Genomic DNA, 22,464 nt, shown 5'->3' with positions numbered 1-22,464 from the left:
TCGGACGTGGAATTTCAAATAGATTCACTTCAAAAACCGCTTCAGATACGTATTGATGTGGATTTTGAAGCAAATCAGGCTATAGCTGATTAGAATATATCTGTAACTGCGTACAGGTCTAATTCCTGATGTGCCTGACTAGGTAAACAATAAAGGGGATGTAACACAGAGACTAGCTGAATAAAGCAGGCAATTAGGAATGTATAAGGAGAGGAAAAAAAAATATGCACAAATCCCAGAAAGATTAGTATAAATGTGACATGACAGCATAATTAGCAGTGCTAGCCTTGGCAATGAAAATAACGTTTGCACCCTATTAAGACCCCCTATGATTTCCCCAGCTCCCCCAACAGCAATTACTGGAGGAATGATTAAAAGCAAGTACATAGTAATTTACTCTCCAAAGACACACTAGAAAGATAAACAGTTTATTATTTATATCCTTGCAACTTTGAGGTTTTCTGCCAGAATCTCCATTATCAAATCAAAACACATGATTATAAGTATTAATTATCCCAGCGTGAACCATAAATTGATAATTTCATAATGACACTATCAATGTACCATGCAATGTTCCTTCTGCTTTACAGATATTTAAATATGCGAGTTATAACATGTAATTTTATTTTTTTACCCTTTTACTGTGAAGTGATCATAGTCTCCAGATATTCTAACTTTTGTACCAGAGCTCCTACAATAAAAAAATAAACTATGCAGGAATTTAATATTCATTGTAATGGCTACCTGCCTGCTATTAAAGGCCCCGATTCATCAAAGCAATTACGCCAGAATTCTGCCGTAAATTGACTTGAAAACTTGCAAAAATTTTGCATAATGTGGAGTACGCCACCACAGGAATAAGAAATGTAACGAGGTACACGAAAGTGCATACCACCTTTCAGACGTGTTCAATTCATTATGAGGCGTGCACATCTTAAAGGGAACCTGTCACCCCCAAAATCGTATATGAGGTAAGCCCACCGTCATCAGGGGCTTATCTACACCATTCTGTAATGCTGTAGATAAGCTCCCGATGTATACTGAAAGATGAGAAAAAGAGGTTAGATTATACTCACCCAGGGGCGGTCCCGCTGCGGTCCGGTCCGATTGGCGTTGCGGTCCGGTCCGGGGCCTCCCATCTTCATAGGATGACGTCCTCTTCTTGTCTTAAGGCTGTGGCTCCGGTGCAGGCGTACTTTGTCTGCCCTGATGAGGGCAGAGCAAAGTACTACAGTGCCCAGGCACTGGGCCTCTCTGACCTTTCCCGATGCCTGCGCACTGCAGTACTTTGCTCTGCCCTCATCAGGGCAGACAAAGAACGCCTGCGCCGGAGCTGCGGCGTGAAGACAAGAAGAGGACATCATCGTAAGAAGATGGGAGTCGCTGGACCCGGATCGCGACACCCATCGGACCGGACAGCAGCGGGACCGCCCCTGGGTGAGTATAATATAACCTCATTTTCTTACCTTTCAGGATACATCGGGGGATTATCTACAGCATTACAGAATGTTGTAGATAAGCCCCTGATGCCGGTGGGCTTTCCTCATATACAATTTTGGGGGTGACAGAGTCCCTTTAATAATGCAGGAGCATCTACCTGAAACAAGCCTCCTTATTGAGACCAGCGTGAACACTGTCAGTCTTGATGAATTGGGCCTATAGTGTGGATAATGTATGGTCCAGAATAAAAAGTGCCTGGAACTGTTGCAATGGGATTGACAGCTCCAGTTTAGGGCTATGTGCATCTAGGAGTAAGCACATGATTCACACAGAGTTGCACAAGTATAGACATTTCCCCTGGATTCCAGATAAACAATGTTTTGGTGCAACCACCAAAAGAACCTTAAAATTAACCCATTAGTGATTGAGCCAATTTTGACCTTAACCCCTTCACCCGAAGCCTGTTTTCAACTTCCTGACCAGGCCATTTTTTTCAATTCTGACCACTGTCACTTTATGAGGTCATAACTCTGAAACGCTTCAACGGATCCTGGTGATTCTGAGACTGTTTTCTCGTGACATATTGTACTTTATAATAGTGGTAACATTTCTTCGATTTGACTACATTTATTTGTGAAAAAAATGGAAATTTGGCGAACATTTAAAAAATTTTGCAATTTTTAAACTTTTAGTTCTTATGCCCTTAAATTAGAGTCATATCAAACAAAATAGTTAATAAATAACAGTACCCACATGTCTGCTTTACATTAGCACAATTTTGGAAACAATTTTTTTGTTAGTAAGTTATAAGGGTTAAAAGTTGACCAGCTATTTCTCATTTTTACAACAAAATGTGCAAAACCATTTTTTTAGGGTGTCACCTCACACTTGAAGTCACTTTGAGGGGTCTATATGATAGAAAATACCCAAGTGTGACACCATTTTAAAAACTGCACCCCTCAAGGTACTCAAAACCACATTCAAAAAGTTTATTAACCCTTCAGGTGCTTCACAGGAATTTTTGGAATGTTTAAAAAAATTGAACACTTAACTTTTTTTAACAGAATTTTTACTTCAGATCCAATTTGTTTTATTTTACTAAGGATAACAGAAGAAATTGGACCCCCAAAATTGTTGTACAATTTGTCCTGAGTACGCTGATACCCTATATGTGGGGGAAAACCACTGTTTGGGCGCATGGCAGAGCTCGGAAGGAAAGGATCGCCATTTGACTTTTCAATGCAAAATTGACTGGAATTGAGATGGGATGCCATGTTGCGTTTGGAGAGCCCCTGATGTGCCTAAACATTGAAACCCCCCACAAGTGACACCATTTTGGAAAGTAAACCCCTTAAGGAACTATCTAGATGTGTGGTGAGCACTTTGACCCACCAAGTGCTTCATAGAAGTTTATAGTGCAGAGCCGTAAAAATAAAAAATCATATTTTTTCCCAAAAATGATTTTTCGCCCCCAATTTTTTATTTTCCCAGGGGTAAGAGAAGAAATTAGACCACAATAGTTGTTGTGCAGTTTGTCCTGAGTACGACGATACCCCATATGTGGGGGTAAACCACTGTTTGGGCGCATAGCAGAGCTCAGAAGTGAAGGAGTGCCATTTTACTTTTCAATGCAAAATTGACTGGAATTAAGATGGGACGTCATGTTGCGTTTGGAGAGCCCCGGATGTGCCTAAACATTAAAAACCCCCACAAGTGACACCATTTTGGAAAGTAGACCCCCTAAGGAACTTATCTAGATGTGCTTTGAGAGCTTTGAACCCCCAAGTGTTTCACTACAGTTTATAACGCAGAACCGTGAAAATAAAAATTATTTTTTTTTCACAAAAATAATTTTTTAGCCCCCAGTTTTGTATTTTCACAAGGGTAACAGGATAAATTGGACCCCAAAAGTTATTGTCCAATTTGTCCTGAGTACGCTGATACCCCATATGTGGGGGGGGGGACCACTGTTTGGGCGCATGGCAGAGCTCTGAAGGGAAGGAGCGCCATTTGGAATGCAGACTTTGATGGATTGGTCTGCAGGTGTCACATTGCATTTGCAGAGCCCCTGATGTACCCAAACAGTAGAAACCCCCACAAGTGACCCCATATTGGAAACTAGACCTCCCAAGGAACTTATCTAGATGTGTTTTGAGAACTTTGAACCCCCAAGTGTTTCACTACAGTTTACAACGCAGAGCCGTGAAAATAAAAAAATCTTATTTTTCCCACAAAAATGATTTTTAGCCCCCCAAATTTTTATTTTCCCAAGGATAAAAAGAGAACTTGGACGCCAAAAGTTGTTGTCCAATTTGTCCCGAGTACGCTGATACCCCATATGTTGGGGTAAACCCCTGTTTGGGCACACGGGAGAGCTCGGAAGGGAAGGAGCACTGTTTTACTTTTTCAACGCAGAATTGGCTGGAATTGAGATCGGACGCCATGTCGCGTTTGGAGAGCCCCTGATGTGCCTGAACAGTGGTAACTCCCCAATTCTACCTGAAACCCTAATCCAACAACACCCCTAACCCTAATCCCAACGGTAACCCTAACCACACCCCTAACCCTGACACACCCCTAACTCTAATCCCAACCCTAATCCCAACCGTAAATGTAATCCAAACCCTAACCCTAACTTTAGCCTCAACCCTAACCCTAACTTTAGCCCCAACCCTAACCCTAACTTTAGCTCCAACCCTAGCCCCAACCCTAACCCTAGCCCTAACCCTAGCCCCAACCCTATCCCTAGCCCTAACCCTAACGGGAAAATGGAAATAAATACATTTTTTTAATTTTATTATTTTTCCCCAACTAAGGGGGTGATGAAGGGGGGTTTGATTTACTTTTATAGCGTTTTTTATATCGGATTTTTATGATTGGCAGCTGTCACACACTAAAAGACGCTTTTTATAGCAAAAAAGTTTTTGCGTCTCCACATTTTGAGACCTATAATTTTTCCACATATTGGTCCACAGAGTCATGTGAGGTCTTGTTTTTTGCGGGACGAGTTGATGTTTTTATTGGTAACATTTTCGGACACGTGACAGTTTTAGATCACTTTTTGTTCCGATTTTTGTGAGGCAGCATGACCAAAAACCAGCTATTCATGAATTTCTTTTGGGGGAGGCGTTTATACCGTTCCGCGTTTGGTAAAATTGATAAAGCAGTTTTATTCGTCGGGTCAGTACGATTACAGCGTTATCTCATTTATATCATTTTTTTATGTTTTGGCGCTTTTATACGATAAAAGCTATTTTATAGAAAAAATAATTATTTTGGCATCACTTTATTCTGAGGACTATAACTTTTTTATTTTTTTGCTTATGATGCTGTGTGGGGGCTCGTTTTTTGCGGGACAAGATGACATTTTCAGTGGTACCATGGTTATTTATATCCGTCTTTTTGATCGTGTGTTATTCCACTTTTTGTTCGGCGGTATGATAATAAAGCGTTGTTTTTTGGCTCGTTTTTTTTTTTTTTTTTCTTACGGTGTTCACTGAAGGGGTTAACTAGTGGGACAGTTTTATAGGTTGGGTCATTACAGACGCGGCGATACTAAATATGTGTACTTTTATTGTTTTGTTTGGTTTTTTTTTTAGATAAAGAAATGTATTTATGGGAATAATATATTTTTTTTCTTTATTTAGGAATTTTTTTATTTATTTTTTTTTTTTTTACACATGTGGAAATTTTTTTTTTTACTTTTTTACTTTGTCCCAGGGGGGGACATCACAGATCGCCGTTCTTACAGTTTGCATAGCACTCTGTGAGATCGGCGATCTCACTCATCGCTGCAGGCTTACAGAGCTGCAGCTGCAGCCTGCTCCTGACCCGGAAGTACTCCCTGCAGGACCCGGATGCAGCCCCGCAGCCATTTTGGATCTGGGGACTGCAGGGAGAAGACGCTTGGTACAAGGTGAGTACATTCCCTTGTACCGATCGTCACAGGGAAGCCCGCAGGGAGCCCCCTCCCTGCGCGATGCTTCCATGTACCGCCGGCACACTGCGATCATGTTTGATTGTGGTGTGCCAGGGGCGGTCCGTGACCGCTCCTGGCACATAGTACCGGATGTCAGCTGCGATAGTCAGCTGACACCCGGCTGCGATCGGCCGCGCTCCCCCCGTGAGCGCGGCCGATCGTGTATGACGTACTATCCCGTCACTGGGAATTAAGTCCCAGGTCACCTTGACGGGATAGTACGTCATATGGGATTAAGGGGTTAATATTTTTTTTTATACATTTTCTTTTTTTTTTACTTTATAACATTGTCCCAGGGTGGCACATCACTATATTTCATCAGATCGCTGATCTGACACTTTGCATAGCACTGTGTTAGATCAGCGATCTGACAGGCAGTGCAGGAGGCCACTCAGTGAATGACCCAGAAGGAGCCCCACGGCCATTTTGGTTCCGGGGTCTCCTTCCAGAACACCAGAAAAACGTGATCGCATCGCGTTGTTCCAGTGGGAGAGTGCAGGGAGCTCCCGTCCCTGCGCGTTGCGCCTCTATGTCGCTGTCACTACTACAGGGTGTCAGCTGTCACATACAGCCGACACCCGCACGCGATCGCCGCGGTGCTCACTGTGAGACCGCGCGATCGTGCCGCCGTACTAGTACTGCAGTTTGCGGGAACTCAGTTCCCGCAGAGCAGTACTAGTATGGCGCATGTTGGGAAGGGGTTAATGACCAAGCCAAATTTTACAATTTTGACCACTGTCACTTTATGTGGTAATAACTCTAGAACGCTTCAACGAATCCCACTGATTCTGAGTTTTTTCATGACATATTGTACTTAATGACAGTGGTAAAATTTCTTCAATATGACTTGCATTTATTTATGAAAAAAAAATATATATATATATTTAGCAAAAATTTTGAAAATTTAGCAATTTTCAAACTTAATGTTTGAGCCCTTAAATCAGAGAGTCATGTCACATAAAATAGTTAATAAGTAACATTTCCCACATGTCTACTTTACATATAGTAAGGATAGGATAGTGGAGCTGGAATCAATTTGGTGGATTCTCGCTTTGTCTGAGGGGTAGGATGCTGGCAAGATCCCTAAGCTGTTCAGGTAATTGACTCTGTCCCTCTCAGCCGGGGAAGGTGACCCAAGTCGTAGATAATATAAACCTGCGCATAGGCACTCGCCAAGAAGAGTCCCTGTCGTGCTACATCTTGGAGGGTATTCCAACTACCATCATCTTAGACCTCCCTTGGCTGAAGAAACACAACCCGGTCATAGATTGGCGGTCCAGGGAAGTAGTCAGCTGGGATCAGTAGTGTAAGGACTGCTGCCCTGGAGCTACGATCTCTGCTATCCTTCTCCAATCTTCCCCCTCTTCTCCGGTGGGAGCAGCAGAGGTGCTGCCAGGCAGTAGGGGCAAGACTTAGCCATCACCGCAAGTAAACCCTGAGTCTCGGAGTCCTCTTAGGAGGAGGGGTCAGGGGAAGGTGGTGGTTCCCTCTGTGTGTAGTGGGGGTATGAGTTTGGTGACACAGGGGGCGCTTCTGTTGTCGGTTCCTCAAAGAGTTCACCATCTTGTGGCAAACGCATGCGTGGAAATAAATGTTCAGGTCCGGACCTGTGTGTGAATGAGTACGTCTGGGTGTCGACCGAAAACATCAGGTGGAAGTGTGGTACTGGGACCTGGAGCTCTAGCAATCTGACAATCTGGTGTAACTGCAGTGTTGCTGGGTTAGCTGATGTGGTGGTGACCACTCCCACCATCCTTTAAATGGTCACCTGATGCATCAGCTGACTGTTGGTGATAGAGCAATCTTCAGAGACCAAGCCTGAATGAGGAGCTCTCCGGGTGTAGTGGTGCTTCTGCTGGGTTCATTATCCTGGTGCCTTTTTGTTCTGCTGTGTGGTGCTTTGCAGCAGAGAAAGCCAAGTGTCTATTTCTTCATCCCTTTCGTGTTTGTCACTTTCCCCCGTGTGATTATATCTGAAGTGAGGCTAGTGCTAGTGCTCCTCGCTGGTTAGTGCATTAGCCAGGGCAGAGTTAAGTGAAAGTTAGGGACTATATATCCAGACGGCGGTGGGGGGGATTGGACTAGGGCGATTGAGTAAATTATGGAGCCATTTAAATAAAATGTTAAAGTGTATTTTGTGTTTTTGGTTTTTTTTCTTTATATTTCCAACCAAATGACTAGTCCGATATAGCACATGTTACCTGTGGTATTCTGCCAGTTCTTATGCCTCAGCAACTACTTGAAGCTCTGGCAGCAACATGTAAAGCTCTCTCTAGAGCAGACGATGCTACTGTGCTGGCTGAGCTTCCCAGCAATATGTGTCTTTGGACTTCCTTTTCCCTTAGTTCGCACAATGCACTGCTTTATTTACTATTGCTGATGCACTGTGAAAAATAGAGGCAAGTGGAATACAGGTGGGGCAGGGACATAGCACACCAGGCTGGGGTGGTTTAGGGAAGCAGAGAGTAGAAGCGCCAATGTGCTATAAGAATCAAGACGATAACTAGAAAACACGTGAACAGGTAGGTGTGGCAGACTAATGTGAACGGGAAGATAGTAGATGACTACAGAAGTACTGATGTGATTTGCTAAATGAGCAGCCAAGTGAAAATAACAGAAAATAAGAGAGTTTCTGAGGAAAGGCAGCTGCAGGCATCATAAAAATCCAGCAGTGCACTACTGTGTGCTGTGTAGAGTTCTCTGCTGGCACTATGTAACAACTTTCTTCCTGCAATGTCAGAGTGATATTACTAGGACCCACCAGAAAAAAATCATTCTGAAAGCCAAATCTACAGCTACATTTGAGAATTAACTGAATCCTTGTCACCAATTTCTTGCTAATGCATTCTTTATTGGGTGATGGTTATATTTGCATGCAGCTACATCTCCAGTGAAGGAAATGGATGGTCCGGAAATGATGGACCCCCATTCATCCCAAAGTGGAGGATGCCAGAAGTTGCATTTATGGCATATTCTGAGAGGTAAGTGCACATGTAGAGGTGAAGCAGATGATAAGCAATTTTACCACTAACAATTGCGTGTTTTTGCAGGTTAAGAGCAGTTTGCAAACCACAATTCACTATGTTTTTGGCCACATTGTGGCCTCTACGCATTCTCTCACTAATAAGGCTACGTTCATAAAGGGATTTTGAAAGACTTTTTATTTTTTTAAGCGAATCCTTTCTTAAAATCTTACTTAAAAATAGCATCAAAAATTCTTGGAAAACCCTAACTGTTTCTCTTTTAACAATGGCATGTAAAAGTGTGGGTACCCCTGGTCAAAATTACTATTATTGTGAGCAGTTAAGCAAGTTGAAGATGAAATGATCTCTAAAAGGAGCTGAAGTTAAAAAGGACACATTTCCTTTATAATTTAGGCCAAAAAATACATATTTTCATCTTTTACATTTAAAAAATTACGATAAGCAAAATGGGCAGATGCAAAAGTTTGGCCACCACTGGAGATTTGTGTTCTCAGATAATTTTGACCAAGGTTTCTGACCTTAAATTGCCTGTTGGAGCTATGGCTTGTTCACTATCATATTTAGGAAAGGCCAGGTGACAGAAATTTTCCAGCTTTATAAAAACCCAGCCTCCTTTAACCTTGCGCCAAATAACAGCAGACATGGGTTCTTCTAAGCATCTGCTTAGCACTCTGAAAATGAAAATGTTGGATGCCCACAAAGCAGGAGAAGGCTCCAAAAAGAAAGCAAGGTGTTTTCAAGTTGCCCTTTTCTTAATTAAGAAAGGTCAGTTGACAGATAGGAACACTGGAGGTCATGATAAGGTCTAGAAAACCAAGCGAAAATTCAGTGAGAGCTGCTGGTAGGATTGCTGGAGAAGCAAATTTAGAACCCCCGCTTGACTGCAACAGACCGTCAGAAATATTTAGCAGACTCTGGAGTTGTGGTACATTGTTCTACTATTCATTCAGAGACACGTTCACAAATATGGCCTTCGTGCAATAGTTATCAGAAGAAAACCTCTCCTGCATCCTCACCATAAAATTCAGTGTCAGATATATGCAAAAGAACATCTAAACAAGCCTGACTGATGTATCATGGAAACAAGTTCTGTCGACCGAAGAGGTTAAAATAGAACTCTTTGGCCACAATGAATGTATGTGTGGAGAAAAAAAGGCACATAATTTCAAGAAAAGTACTTCTTGACAATAATTAAGCATGGGGGTGGATCAATCATGCTTTGGGGTTAAGTTGCAGCCAATGGCATGGGGAATATTTCACCGGTAGATGGAGGAATGGATTCAATTAAATTTCAACACGTTCTTTATGCAAACATAACACCATCTGTAAAAAAAAAAAAAAAAAAAGCTGAAGTTGAAAAGAGGACAGCTTCTACAATTGGTAAGTGATCCTAAACCCAAGTCAAAATCCACAACAGATTTCCTCAAAAGTGGCAAGCTGAATGTTATACAATGGCCCTCACAGTCCCCTGATATGAATATCACTGAAAATCTGTGGCTAGACCTCAAAATAGAAGTGCACGCAAGACGACCCAAAAATCTCACAGAACTGGAAGAATTTTCCTAGACTCTTAGGGTGCCTTCACACTAGCGTCGTACGACGCACGTCGAAATGTGTCGTTTAGGAGAAAAAAACGCATCCTGCAAAGTTGCCAAAGGATGCGTTTTTTCTCCATAGACTTGCATTAGCGACGCATTGCTAACGCATTGCCACACGTCGCACCCGTCGTGCGACGGATGCGTCGCGTTTTGGCAGACCATCGGCACAAAAAAAGTTACATGTAACTTTTTTTGTGCGTTGAATCCGCCATTTCCGACCGTGCATGCGCGGCCGGAACTCTGCCCCCTCCTCCCTGGACATTACAATGGGGCAGCGGATGCATTGTAAAACTGCATCTGCTGCCCCCGTTGTGCTTTTTATTCACAGCATGCGTCGGTACGTCGGCACGACACATTGCGTCGTGCGTCGTACGACGCTAATGTGAAAGTAGCCTTAGCTGGCTACAATAAGCATTTTCAAGCTGTGGTACCTTCAAAAGGGGGTACTACTAGGTACTAACCATACAGATTGCCCAAACTTTTGCATTGGCCCAATTTCCTTTTGGTAATTTTTAAAATGTAAAAATTTACAATATATTTTATTTCCCTAAAATACAAATGAAATGTGTAATCTTTACTCCTTTTAAAGATAATTTAAATGTCATCTTGCTTAGCTGTTCACAATAACAGTCATTTTGAGCAGGAGTGCCCAGCAGCTTACATTCCACTGTAGATCCATTCAAAAAACCTTGGCACTTGAAAAAAATTTTTATTTTTGTAGACCTGTGTAATCTAACTACTTTAAGGCCATCAATGTGTTGTGACTAGTGTTGAGCATTCCGATACTGCAAATATCGGGTATCGGCCGATATTTGCTGTATCGGAATTCCGATACAGAGTTCCGATAGTTTTGCGATATCGGAAATCGGAATCGGAAGTGTGCGGTGCGTACGGTTCCCAGGGTCTGGAGGATAGGATACTCTCCTTCAGGCCCTGGGATCCATATTCATGTAAAAAATAAATCATAAAAATAAAAAATATGGATATACTCACCCGTCCGGCGGACCCTGGACCTTAGCGGTGTAACCGGCAGCCTCCGTTCCTAAGAATGCAGGGAGTGAAGGACCTTCGATGATGTCGCGGCTTGTGATTGGTCGCGTGAGCGGTCACATGAGCGGTCACGCGACCAATCACAAGCCGCGACGTCATCGAAGGTCCTTGACTCTGCATTCTTAGGAACGGAGGCTGCCGGTTACAGCGCTAAGGTCCAGGGGCCGCCGGAGGGGTGAGTATATCAATATTTTTTATTTTTATTCTTTATTTTATACATGAATATGGATCCCAGGGCCTGAAGGAGAGTTTCCTCTCCTTCAGACCCTGGGAACCATTCCGATATTTTGTGTCCCATTGATATGCATTGGTATCGGTATCGGCGATATCCGATATTTTTTGGATATCGGCCGATCCAATCCGATACCGATACCTTTGCATATCGGAAGGTATCGCTCAACACTAGTTGTGACAGAACAACCACTTTAAATTACTTAAATTAAAACTAACATGACACATATGAATATAAAGATCAGATAGTTCCAACTGCAATATACTGTAGTACACAATTTCAAGATGGAGAATTTGACAAGGTGGAAATATAATAATTTAAAAAAACAGGAGTTGAAAGAGATTTCAGACGATAGTTACACAAATTCTGGACAGCAGAAAGATGACATCTGGGCCAGAGAGTGAAATCTGAGTACAATCAGTGGAGAAGTAGAAATTAAATAGCTTCAAAACTATGCCCTGAACAAATGGAAGTTGTTGAGGAGTTGTGATCACATCACAGTTTGTAACAACGTTCGGTAATCTGCCACCTGTAACACTAGACCATACACTATTCAGGTGTTTTGAATGAAAATATAGAAAAAAAAAGAAAAAATAAAGGAAGAAAAAAGGAAAATCAATACATATGCTAAAATGAGTCTTAAACCTGAGTATTATCATTCTAGATTAGCAAGCCCTGCTATAAATCAAGCAGCCACTAGGTTATACTGCAGGATCAGTTATAAGGAAGAAATGGTGTAAAAAGCAGAATGCAACCAAGAACAAAAATAAATGTGGAAATTTGGGGAAAAAAATATTAAACTTTTAACGGTACAAATATTGTGCCAGTTAAAAATCACATCTGCATGTAGAGGGAAATAGGTATTTTATAAGATATTCAAGCAAATGACAGAAGTAAATATCATTATCTTTACCCAGAACATCATTGCCAATGGATCACATTGCCAATCTACACTTCAACCACTAGCGTGCATCTCATCCTCTTCATGGATTTCAATGCAGCTTTTATGTCAGAGGACAGGACATAGTAAATTAAATAATCAAGGCCATCTTCTACTATCATTGTAGTGTCCATTCTCACATGCTTTATACACCTTACAAATTGCTAGTCAAGTTTTTCATAGGTTTGTAAAAGTTGTTGATTTATGGCTGCTACTTCACATGATACAGCTTTAATTTGCATTTGTGGATTGCATGGCAAACGGTGTTCACGATGATTTCTGTAATTCTTCCTAAATCCACAAAGTGATTTGTACAACCAGATTGTCTGTTTTTAATGCAATGGCCCCTTAGGGGCTGTAGAGTGCAAGCATCCAATATTGACTGTCAGCCTTGTCCCTTGAGCACATAGGACTTTTCCAAAATCTCTAAATATTTTGATAATATGTAGTATAGACAAATGGACGTTTAAAGCCTTTGCAATTTTACGCTGAGGGACATTTTCTGAAATTGTTCCACAATTTTTAGATGCAGTTGTTCACAGATTAGTGAACCTCGGACCATCATTGCTTCTGAGAGACTCTGCCTCTCTAACATGCTCTGTTTATACAGTCATTTGACTGTGAAGATTGGAACGAGAAAGACCGGCACACTGTTCTATTAAAAAATTGTGTGCTTGAGGAAAGGACTTGTGGTCCAGACTTGTCGAGAAAGGAACTTCAGCACCAAAAAAGAAAATGATACTGTAGGTCTTGCTACAATAATAGTTTGTTTTGATCCAGCAAGAAGACAAAAACAGATATGGTGCAACGTTTCGACCGGGAGCGGTCTTTGTGAAGGACATCTGTTGTGGGTGCAGATAGGCAGAGGATCTAGTTGAGCAATAAATGGAAAAATGCATTAAATGGAAAACGGACTAAAACCTTCTGATATGTGGTCTATGCTGTGAATAAAATATGGCTATATTAGGCTGGTTTCACATTTGCGGTTGTGTCCGCAGCGTTTCTACCGCATATATCCGCATGCGTTGTGTATTCCTATATTTAACATTAGGGACGCATGCGTTTTTGATTTTTCGCGTTTTGCCGCGTTTGACGACGCATGCGTCGTTTCGTCGTTTGCGACTTGGCGCGGAAATGCAACATGTAGTAATTTTTAGAGGCGTCAATTTGCCACCTGGAAACGCATGCGGTCCATTGAGCAAGGCTTGTGACAAAAACGCATTGCTGTCTATATGAACGCATGCGTTCACAAGCACATGCGTTTGCTTGCATTCGTGAACGCATGCGTTTCAATAGAGAAAAACATGTCTAGACACTGATAAGCCACCCCCCACATACAAGGTGATAAAGGGAGGGAGTGGACATTTGCAGGTCACTACTCAGCAGACACTGAAGCAGACGAGACACAGGCTACATCTTGGAGGAAAACAAGACCCTGAACAATGTGAGTATATCCTAGCCAATGCCTTACTTTTCTATTTTCTGTCTCTACATGTCCTAATTTCTTGCATTTCTTTCTTTCTGCATGCATCAGAATGTCTTCTGCTTCTTCTTCTGATGAGGAGTTTCGTCCTGGGCCGTCGGAAGTCGAGCATGTCAGTGAGGTGAGTACTTGCCTTGTCAGATTGGTAAGTATTCACTGTCACATCTACACATGTGACAATTTGAATTTTTCATTTTTTTAGAACTCTTCTTCAACTGCGGCACAAACTGGGAAGGAGCAGCGGACTCAAGGTCGGGTGGAAAGACGGCAGCGGGTACCTATACAAGGCTGACTGTTTACTGTATCCTCAGTCTAATATTCTTGAATCTTCTTTTCTTTCCATTCCTATTTCGTAACTTTTTTCTTCTGGAATCCTTTTGTATGTTGACTTTCCTATTCATGCCATTTTTCAGCATCTTTTTTTCTTTTTTTTCCTTATGTTAATTCACTAAACTTTAATGACTATTTAATTTTTAGGTTCCATAACGGGAGGATGACCTAATTGAAAATGACCTCCTCATCTCCCTGGTCGAGGAGCGAGTCCCGTTGTGGGACACCCGGGATCCACTGCACTCAAACAACGTCACGATCCGGCGCCTATGGAATGAGGTGGCCAAAGAGATGTGGGATGGCTGGGACAACGCCCCGACTCGGGTCCGAAATGCATTTGGTAAGTATTGCACTGCAGTGTGAAGCAGCAGAGACCTTGGCCGTGCTCACACAACTGTGTGTGATGAAAGAAACTCTCAGGAGTTTCTCTCATCACACACAGTTGTGTGAGCACGGCCAAAAGTCCATTTTCTGACTATTTTTTATTTATTTTTTATTTATTTAACAGTGGCCAAAGTCAAAACACGTTGGCGTTCGATGAAGGACCGCTTCAACAAGGACCTGCGTCAAGAGAGCCGTGTTCCCAGTGGTTCAGGAGCAAGGATCAGAAGATACAAATACCATCGCGTTCTGGCATTTTTAAGACCGGTCCTTGCCCAAAGAACGTAAGTATTTTTCCCTTGCATTAGGTTGTATTGTATTGCCATAATCTGTATATTTCTATTCCACAGGATTTTGCGTCTGGTTAATTTTTGGTATTAATTTTCTTTTTCCTTTTTTCACAGCACATGGAGCACAACTGTTGGCCCAGGTTCTGGAGCGGTCCTTCATCCGACAGCCACGGATCCGTCCCAGCCATCCAGCAGTGCTGCAGAAAGTGGGCCTTCCACACTAACTGGAGACCAGGGAGCTGCTCCATCAGTTCTTCTCCTTTTGCAGTCCTCTTCCACTGCCCCTTTTTTTTGGGGCTCCTCCCGGCAGCGGCAGAGGGCATCGGACAGGTCACTCATGCCTGAGTTTTTGCACTTGAGCTCGGTTTTACACGAGACACAATCAAGGCTTTGAGTGACCGAATGGATATTTCACATAACCTCTTGAATGCACGTATCCAGGAGGTCACCAAAAGCCTTGACCAAGTGAAAGCCGACCTCCAGAGGCCAGCACATCATTATTTTAACCAAATTGAGCAGGGCATGTAGGAACACCTTACTCCTGATCTCCAGCTGAGTGTCATGCAGGCCTGCAATGCTGCTTACGTGCAGGCTATGCAGCAGAGTCGATATTTCCAGCAGACAGTGTCGGCATATCCAGCTGTGCCTTCACGGTCACGATTAACCTCAATGCCGACCTCTGCTGCATACCGGTGCACGGCCACCTCAATTCCTAGCACTGCCGGACACCACTACAGCACCACCACCATGCCACCGCCACCACCATGACAACCGCTGCTCCTGCTTGGACCTCCTCCACTGAAACCACGATGCAGCAGGACCTTGGCATGGCCTTCCGTACCGCCACCACCACGATGCAGCAGGACCCTGGCATGGCCTTCCGTACCGCCACCACCACGATGCAGCAGGACCCTGGCATGGCCTTCCGTACCGCCACCACCACGATGCAGCAGGACCCTGGCATGGCCTTCTGTACCGCCACCACCACCACCACAATGCAGCAGGACCCTGGCATGGCCTTCCGTACCCCCACCACCACGATGCAGCAGGACCCTGGCATGGCCTTACGCTCTACAAGCGCTATGGACTCTGGCATGGCTGCAAGTTCTATGAGCACTATGGACTCTGGCATGGCCTTACGCTCTACGAGCACTATGGACTCTGGCATGGCCTTACGCTCTACGAGCACTATGGACTCTGGCATGGCCTTACGCTCTACGAGCACTATGGACTCTGGCATGGCCTTACGCTCTACGAGCACTATGGACTCTGGCATGGCCTTACGCTCTACGAGCACTATGGACTCTGGCATGGCCTTACGCTCTACGAGCACTATGGACTCTGGCATGGCTGCACGCTCTAAGAGCACTATGGACTCTGGCATGGCTGCACGCTCTACGAGCACTATGGACTCTGGCATGGCTGCACGCTCTACGAGCACTATGGACTCTGGCATGGCTGCACGCTCTATGAGCACTATGGACTCTGGCATGGCTGCACGCTCTACGAGCACTATGGACTCTGGCATGGCTACACGCTCTACGAGCACTATGGACTCTGGCATGGTGCAGCCGGACCCTGACAGGTCACCCACTACTACGCCACGCCATATGAGCCCACCAAGGCTTCCCAGAACCCGGCAAACCCCAAAAAAACAAACAAAAAAAAACAGAGGACTCTTAGTATTCCTCCCCCTTCACCTCCCAATGTGTCTGTAATGTCAGGTTTGTCTCACCCTTCCAGTGCGTCTCAAGCCTCTCATGTGTCAAGCCCCATCCCCGAACTTCCAGACTCTACTAGTTGCATTGCCCCTTCTCCTGCCACCTCTGCGTCGTCCACGGTTAGCCAGGCATCAGTGCTTCACACCCCCCGCTTACATCACTCTACCCCAAGCCGGCGCAGTTAAATAAATTTTATGGTTGTTAAAAAATAAAAAAAAATTGATTTGTCCCAATTATGTTTGGTTTATTGTGTCTTCCGCCGCCGGCAACACACACCGTGCGCCAAATAAGAAACTTCGCCACACACTTTATTTTTTGGCCACATCATATCTCCAGTAGTTATTAAAAAAAAAAGAGACTGCAGTTTTGTGTGTCTTTAGTATAGAGATATGAGGTTGGCCAAAAAATGTATACTTGTATTATCTCCAAAATCTCTTCTTTCTACTTTGTCTGTGACTAGTGTTGCAGTCAAAACAGAAAATGGCGGACATACAGTGCAGAACTCTACTGAACAGGTCAGGTGTCAAAAAACTCATTAGTTAGGACACCTGACCTGGTGAGTAGAGAACTGCCTTGTATATCCCCCATTTTCCCTTCTGTGTACATAATCTATTACACACAAACTGAAGGGACGATGGTGATCACACACGGCATATCTATGCTCACCTGTACAGGTGTCAGAAGTAGTGAATTCATGAAGCTGTATGTCCATCATGAATTCATTATTTCTGACACCTGACTTGATGAGTATAGATCTCTTTAATGTGACAGTCATTGACTCTTCAGTCTCTGTCCAATGGATACAGCAGAACAGAATCAGAACGCAATGACGTCAACAAGCTTACCAATAAAGCAACATGGCTGCCATTACTAGCAGTATGTGGCCAGTGTTTTATATCACTATTTGTAAGCCTAAACAAGGAGTGGAACAATAAGTAAATTATGATATTAACATAAGTAGCACCTCTGCCTTTATTACCCACTCCTGGTTTTCGATTACAAATACGGATATTAAATACAGACCAAATACTGCTAGTTTTAGGACAGCCTTGGTTTGTAGAGGAAAAACATAGGAGACATGGTCAACACAACCAAAACTAAAGTTTATTAATGAGAAATATTATCATTTCAGAAAATTACTGGTACAGATCGAATTACAACAGGGCATTTACACAACATTGTCCTGCCATGACACACGTTCAATATCTGAATCAAAAAAGGCAGCAAATTGGTCCCGCATGTGACCAACTGCTGCAGTTGACCGCAACGGGTGATGCTGGAAATCGGGCAATGGGTGTGCAACTGGTTCATCCAGTTCAATGTTGGGTTGCTCCTTAGCCATTATATAATTGTGCAGAACCACACAGGCTTTGACCACCTCGTCGACTGTTTCCACTTTTAGATTTATGGCTGATGCAAGAATGCGCCATTTAGCGACCAGAATGCCAAAGGTACACTCTACTGTTCTTCGGGCCCTGGTCAGTCTGTAGTTAAAGATCCTTCTAGTGTGATTCAAGTCCCGACTGGAATAGGGCTTCAGTAGGTTTTCACACATCTGAAAGGCCTCATCCCCAACCATAACAAATGGCATCGGTGGATCTTGAGTGTTGGGGAGAGGTTGTGGCGGGGGAAAATTGAAATTTTTGCCATACACACGGCGGCCCATATCCGAGTTCTTGAAAGTCTGGGAATCGTTGCCACGGCCAAAAGCTCCAATATCCACGGCGATGAAGCGACAGTTCGCATCAGCTATTGCCATGAGCACAACAGAAAAATATTTTTTATAGTTGAAATACTCCGATCCTGTTCTGGCAGGTTTGATAATGCGGATGTGCTTTCCATCCACCGCTCCTAAACAGTTGGGGAAATCACACACACTCCAGAATTTTTCCGAAATTTCAAGCCACATGTCGACGGTGGGTAGGGGTATAAACTGATCCCGGAGTACATTCCACAAAGCCCGGCAGGTGTCCGCAACTATTCCAGCAGGGTGGATATTCCAAGCCGGTATTGGAAGTGGAGGGATGATAAACTCTCTCCGGTTGCTAGAAATCTGTAAGATAAAGAAACCCCCCAAAAAATTACAAACTATTTATGGTGTGGTTACGCTAAAGAAAGAAAGGAAAATACCCAAAACATACATGTCAGAAAACACTAAATTTGGACTGTCATTGTTTTAGATTTGGAACGTACCTTAATGTAACCAGCAGACGTTCCTCCGGTGGAATCGCTCTACGGAGCTGGGTGTCCTGTCTCCGTATGGCTCCTTGGACACGAGCAAGCAAATCCCGGAACGAGTCTTGCGACATCCTTGTATATTCATGGAATTTCTCCGGGTTGGCATTAAGCTCGCCATACAGCGTGTGATAGGCTCCACGGCTCTCACGTAGTTCGATAGTGGGGTGCCTCCAAAAACGCCAACATTGTCTCCTTCTCCATCTTTTGCGATTTCTGTCTTGCTCCTAAGCTAAAGCACAGGCAAGAAACAGCTTGATGCTTAAATCCAGGTTGAAATAAAAGCTCTCCATGCGAAGATCCATCATGACACAGGATACAGGAGCAAAATCTGAAGATTCCAGCTGTTCAGGGGTCTATATAAAGAAATCCCATAATACACGCCCTCTGTAGTCCCATTGGCGGTGTCTGGTTATCTTGATTTTTGTCTTGTGAAATTTCTCATCATGCGCACCAAAAACGCAAACGCATGAAAAAACGCATATTAACGCGTACAAACGCGGCGTTTTTTTTAACCGCATGCGGTAACGCATTCGTCTAAAAAACACCACGTTTGTACGCGTTTATATGCGTTTTTTGCACCACTTGCGTATGCGGATTAAACGCTAATGTGAAACTAGCATTAGATGATTGCATTCTTGTTTTCTTTACATTTAACACAGCGTCCTATAAAACATATGTGGAAGATTTCAGAAACTGCAAAGAAAAAATTAAATTGCCTGTGGTAACTTATTTGGTTGCGGATTAAATTTTAATGATGAGCCTCTACACAATTAAATCTCCCTCACTAGCTCTATAAGAAAGATTCTAAAAAAATAACTGTACTCAGGCTTACCCACTATGTTTCATGTGTGGCGGTTTGTCCATCCTTACTGCCAGTTTAATGTTCAGGTCAGTATCTTGGCTGTTCTTAGGTACAGTCATTTTGTGCAGTTCTGGCATCTTTGAACTATTGGGGGTTGGCGTAAGTGTTACCTAAGAAAAAATAGAGAATAACAGCTATTACTGTATTAGCGACATAATGTATTTGCATTAGTTCTCAAAAAAAACACTACTGTCTAATAAATATTACAGAAAGTAAAAAAAAAATCTATACATAACACTCTACAAAATAAGGAACGAAGCATTACTTGGGTGTATAGTAATTCCCTTAACCCCTTCATACCACTTCATACCACTTTTTAAAAAATCTCATTTTTGCTCCCCTCCTTCCAAGAGCCATAACTTTTTTTGTTTTTCCATCAATATAGCCGTATGAGGGCTTGATTTTTGCAAGACGAGATGAACTTTTGAACTACACCATTTATTCTACCACATAGTTTAATGGAAAACTGTGAAAAAGTTTCAAGTGTTTTGAAATGGCAAAAAAAAGTGAAATTCCATTATTGTTTTTTTCATTTACTATGTTCACTATAATTATTTCTTATTTAAAGGGAACCTGTCACCCCGTTTTTTCAGTATGAGAAAAAAATACCGTTAAATAGGGCCTGAGCTGTGATTTACAATAGTATATTTTTTGTCCCCTGATTCCCCACCTATGCTGCCGAAATACCTTACCAAAGTCGCCGTTTTCGCCTGTCAATCACGCTGGTCTGGTCAAAAGGGCATGGTGAAATGGCATTTTCTCCCCCACCTCTTGCTTATCTTCCCGGCGTTGGCGTAGTGTTTTGCGCATGCGCAACTGCCGAATGCACTGCGCAGCGGCAGACAAAGAGCGCGATCTGCGCTATTCACCGGCTTTTCCGTGGCGGCGGCCATCTTCCTGAGGTCGTACGTGCGCAGATGGAGTGCTCTGCTGCCCGGGGCTTCAGGAAAATGGCCGCGGGATGCCGCGCGTGCGCAGATGGAGATCGCGGCGGCCATTTTCCTGAAGCCCCGGGCAGCAGAGCACTCCATCTGCGCACGCGCGGCCTCGGGAAGATGGCCGCCGCCACGGAAAAGCTGGTGAATAGCGTAGATCGCGCTCTTTGTCTGCCGCTGCGCAGTGCATTCGGCAGTTGCGCATGCGCAAAACTCTACGCCAATGCCGGGAAGATAAGCAAGAGGTGGGGGAGAAAAAGCCATTTCACCATGCCCTTTTGACCAGACCAGCGTGATTGACAGGCGAAAACGGCGACACTGGTAAGGTATTTCGGCAGCATAGGTGGGGAATCAGGGGACAAAAAATATACTATTGTAAAGCACAGCTCAGGCCCTATTTAACGGTATTTTTATCTCATACTGAAAAAATGGGGTGACAGGTTCCCTTTAAGAGTTTTAAAGAGATTTGGAAACATGTAACAACAAAAAACAAATTTGCTTTTGTTGTCATTTTCCGAGACCTGTAATGTTTTAATTTTTCTTGATATGGGGCTGGGTGAGGGCTTATTTTTAGCTGGTAATTTTAATGACACTATTTTGGGGTAGATATGAGGTTTTCATCGCCTCTTATAGCTTTTTATTACAATGTTGAGGCAGCCAAAACTCTAATTCTGGTGTTTTTGATTTTTTTTTCCATTACGCCATTTACTAATCAGGTATATTTTATATTTTGATAATTCTGAATGCAGCAATACCAAATATGTGTATGTTTTTTATTGTTTTATTTTAATAGGGCAAAATTGAGGTGATTTGAACTCGTTTTTTCCCCACTTTTTACTGGATTTAATAGTTCCCTTAGGAGACTTGAAGCTGCAATCATCCAATTGCTCGTGCTAGGTACAGCAGAAGTCACGAACTCTTATGAATTCCAGTCACAGGCTGGCTTTCACAAGGAAAGATGCGGGCTTGGCTTGCTGTTTTTTGGAAACAGGAAAAAAAACACCCAGGACTGAAAGCGTTACATTACATAAAGCAATGTAGTTATACAGAGAATGACGCTGAAAAGGCTATCTCACTAACAAGTGAAATATGTAGGTTTTGTTTTTAAAGTTGTACCGCAGTTGTGGATGTACCGCATTTTTCGGACTATAAGACGCACCCCAAATTTTCAGATGGAAAATAAGGAAAAAATGTATGTGTCACATGGGGGTCTGTTTTACGGTCTGAATTCAGCTTACGGGGGGGGGGGGGGGGGAAACGGCAGCATTGGTGGAGCGTGGTCACAGGGGGTGTTCGGTGGTCCGGCGATATGACTCCCATACCAGGCTGGTGCGGCAGCCTCTGGGAAATCCCATCCCAGCCTGGTGCGGCTAGTGCGGCTGTGGTGTGGGGTGCTCTGCCGGCACTTTGTGAAAGATCGGAGCCAGCGCACATCCATTGCTGCGATGCGGTGGCCTCCGGGAAAATGGCTGCCGGGGGCGGCGCATGCTCAGATGGACAGCTTGGCAACGAGATCTCGTCCAGAGATCTCAATCTGAGCATGCGCCACCCCCGGTGGCCATTTTCTCGGAGGCCACCTCATCGCAGCATATTGAGATCTCAGCAACGAGATCTCTTCCCGAGATCTTGGGAGACAAGATTTTGTTGTCAAGATCGCAATCTGAGCATGCGCCGCGCCCAGCGCCCATTTTCCCAGAGGCCACCGCATCGCAGCAATGGATGTGTGGGGGCCTCCAGGCTTTCACAAAAAGCCGGCGGAGCCCTCTGCACCACAGAGCACCACCGCCGAACCTGCCGCATCAGCCTGGGAAGGGAGTGTGATCATCGCCCTGCAGCGTCCGACCGGGACAGCCGCAGAATTGCCTGACTCCTGCTACCGCCACAGTATTTGTAAGTATATTCTTATTATAAGAAGCACCCCCATTTTCCCCAAACATTTTTGGGAAAAAAGTGCATCTTATAGACCAAAAAATACGGTAGCTAGAAAAGCTAATGGTGACT

General features: G+C 43.7%; 1 protein-coding gene across 19 annotated transcripts in view; it reads right to left on the bottom strand.

Moving 5' to 3' along the window:
* Nucleotides 1-22,464, bottom strand: part of CADPS2 (calcium dependent secretion activator 2) — a 699,771-nt gene that overhangs the window by 526,813 nt on the left and 150,494 nt on the right. For all 19 annotated transcript variants that reach the window (XM_077264954.1, XM_077264944.1, XM_077264942.1 and 16 more), the window contains exon 8: nucleotides 19,499-19,638. In XM_077264954.1, the coding sequence (XP_077121069.1) occupies nucleotides 19,499-19,638 (140 nt within the window). The remainder of the gene's footprint in view (nucleotides 1-19,498; nucleotides 19,639-22,464) is intronic.

The sequence above is a fragment of the Ranitomeya variabilis genome, chromosome 5 (genome assembly GCF_051348905.1).
Source record: "Ranitomeya variabilis isolate aRanVar5 chromosome 5, aRanVar5.hap1, whole genome shotgun sequence".
In the NCBI taxonomy this organism is placed as follows: domain Eukaryota; kingdom Metazoa; phylum Chordata; class Amphibia; order Anura; family Dendrobatidae; genus Ranitomeya; species Ranitomeya variabilis.
The sequence above is the reverse complement of the archived record's forward strand: the minus strand, read 5'-3'. Positions and strand labels throughout refer to the sequence as shown.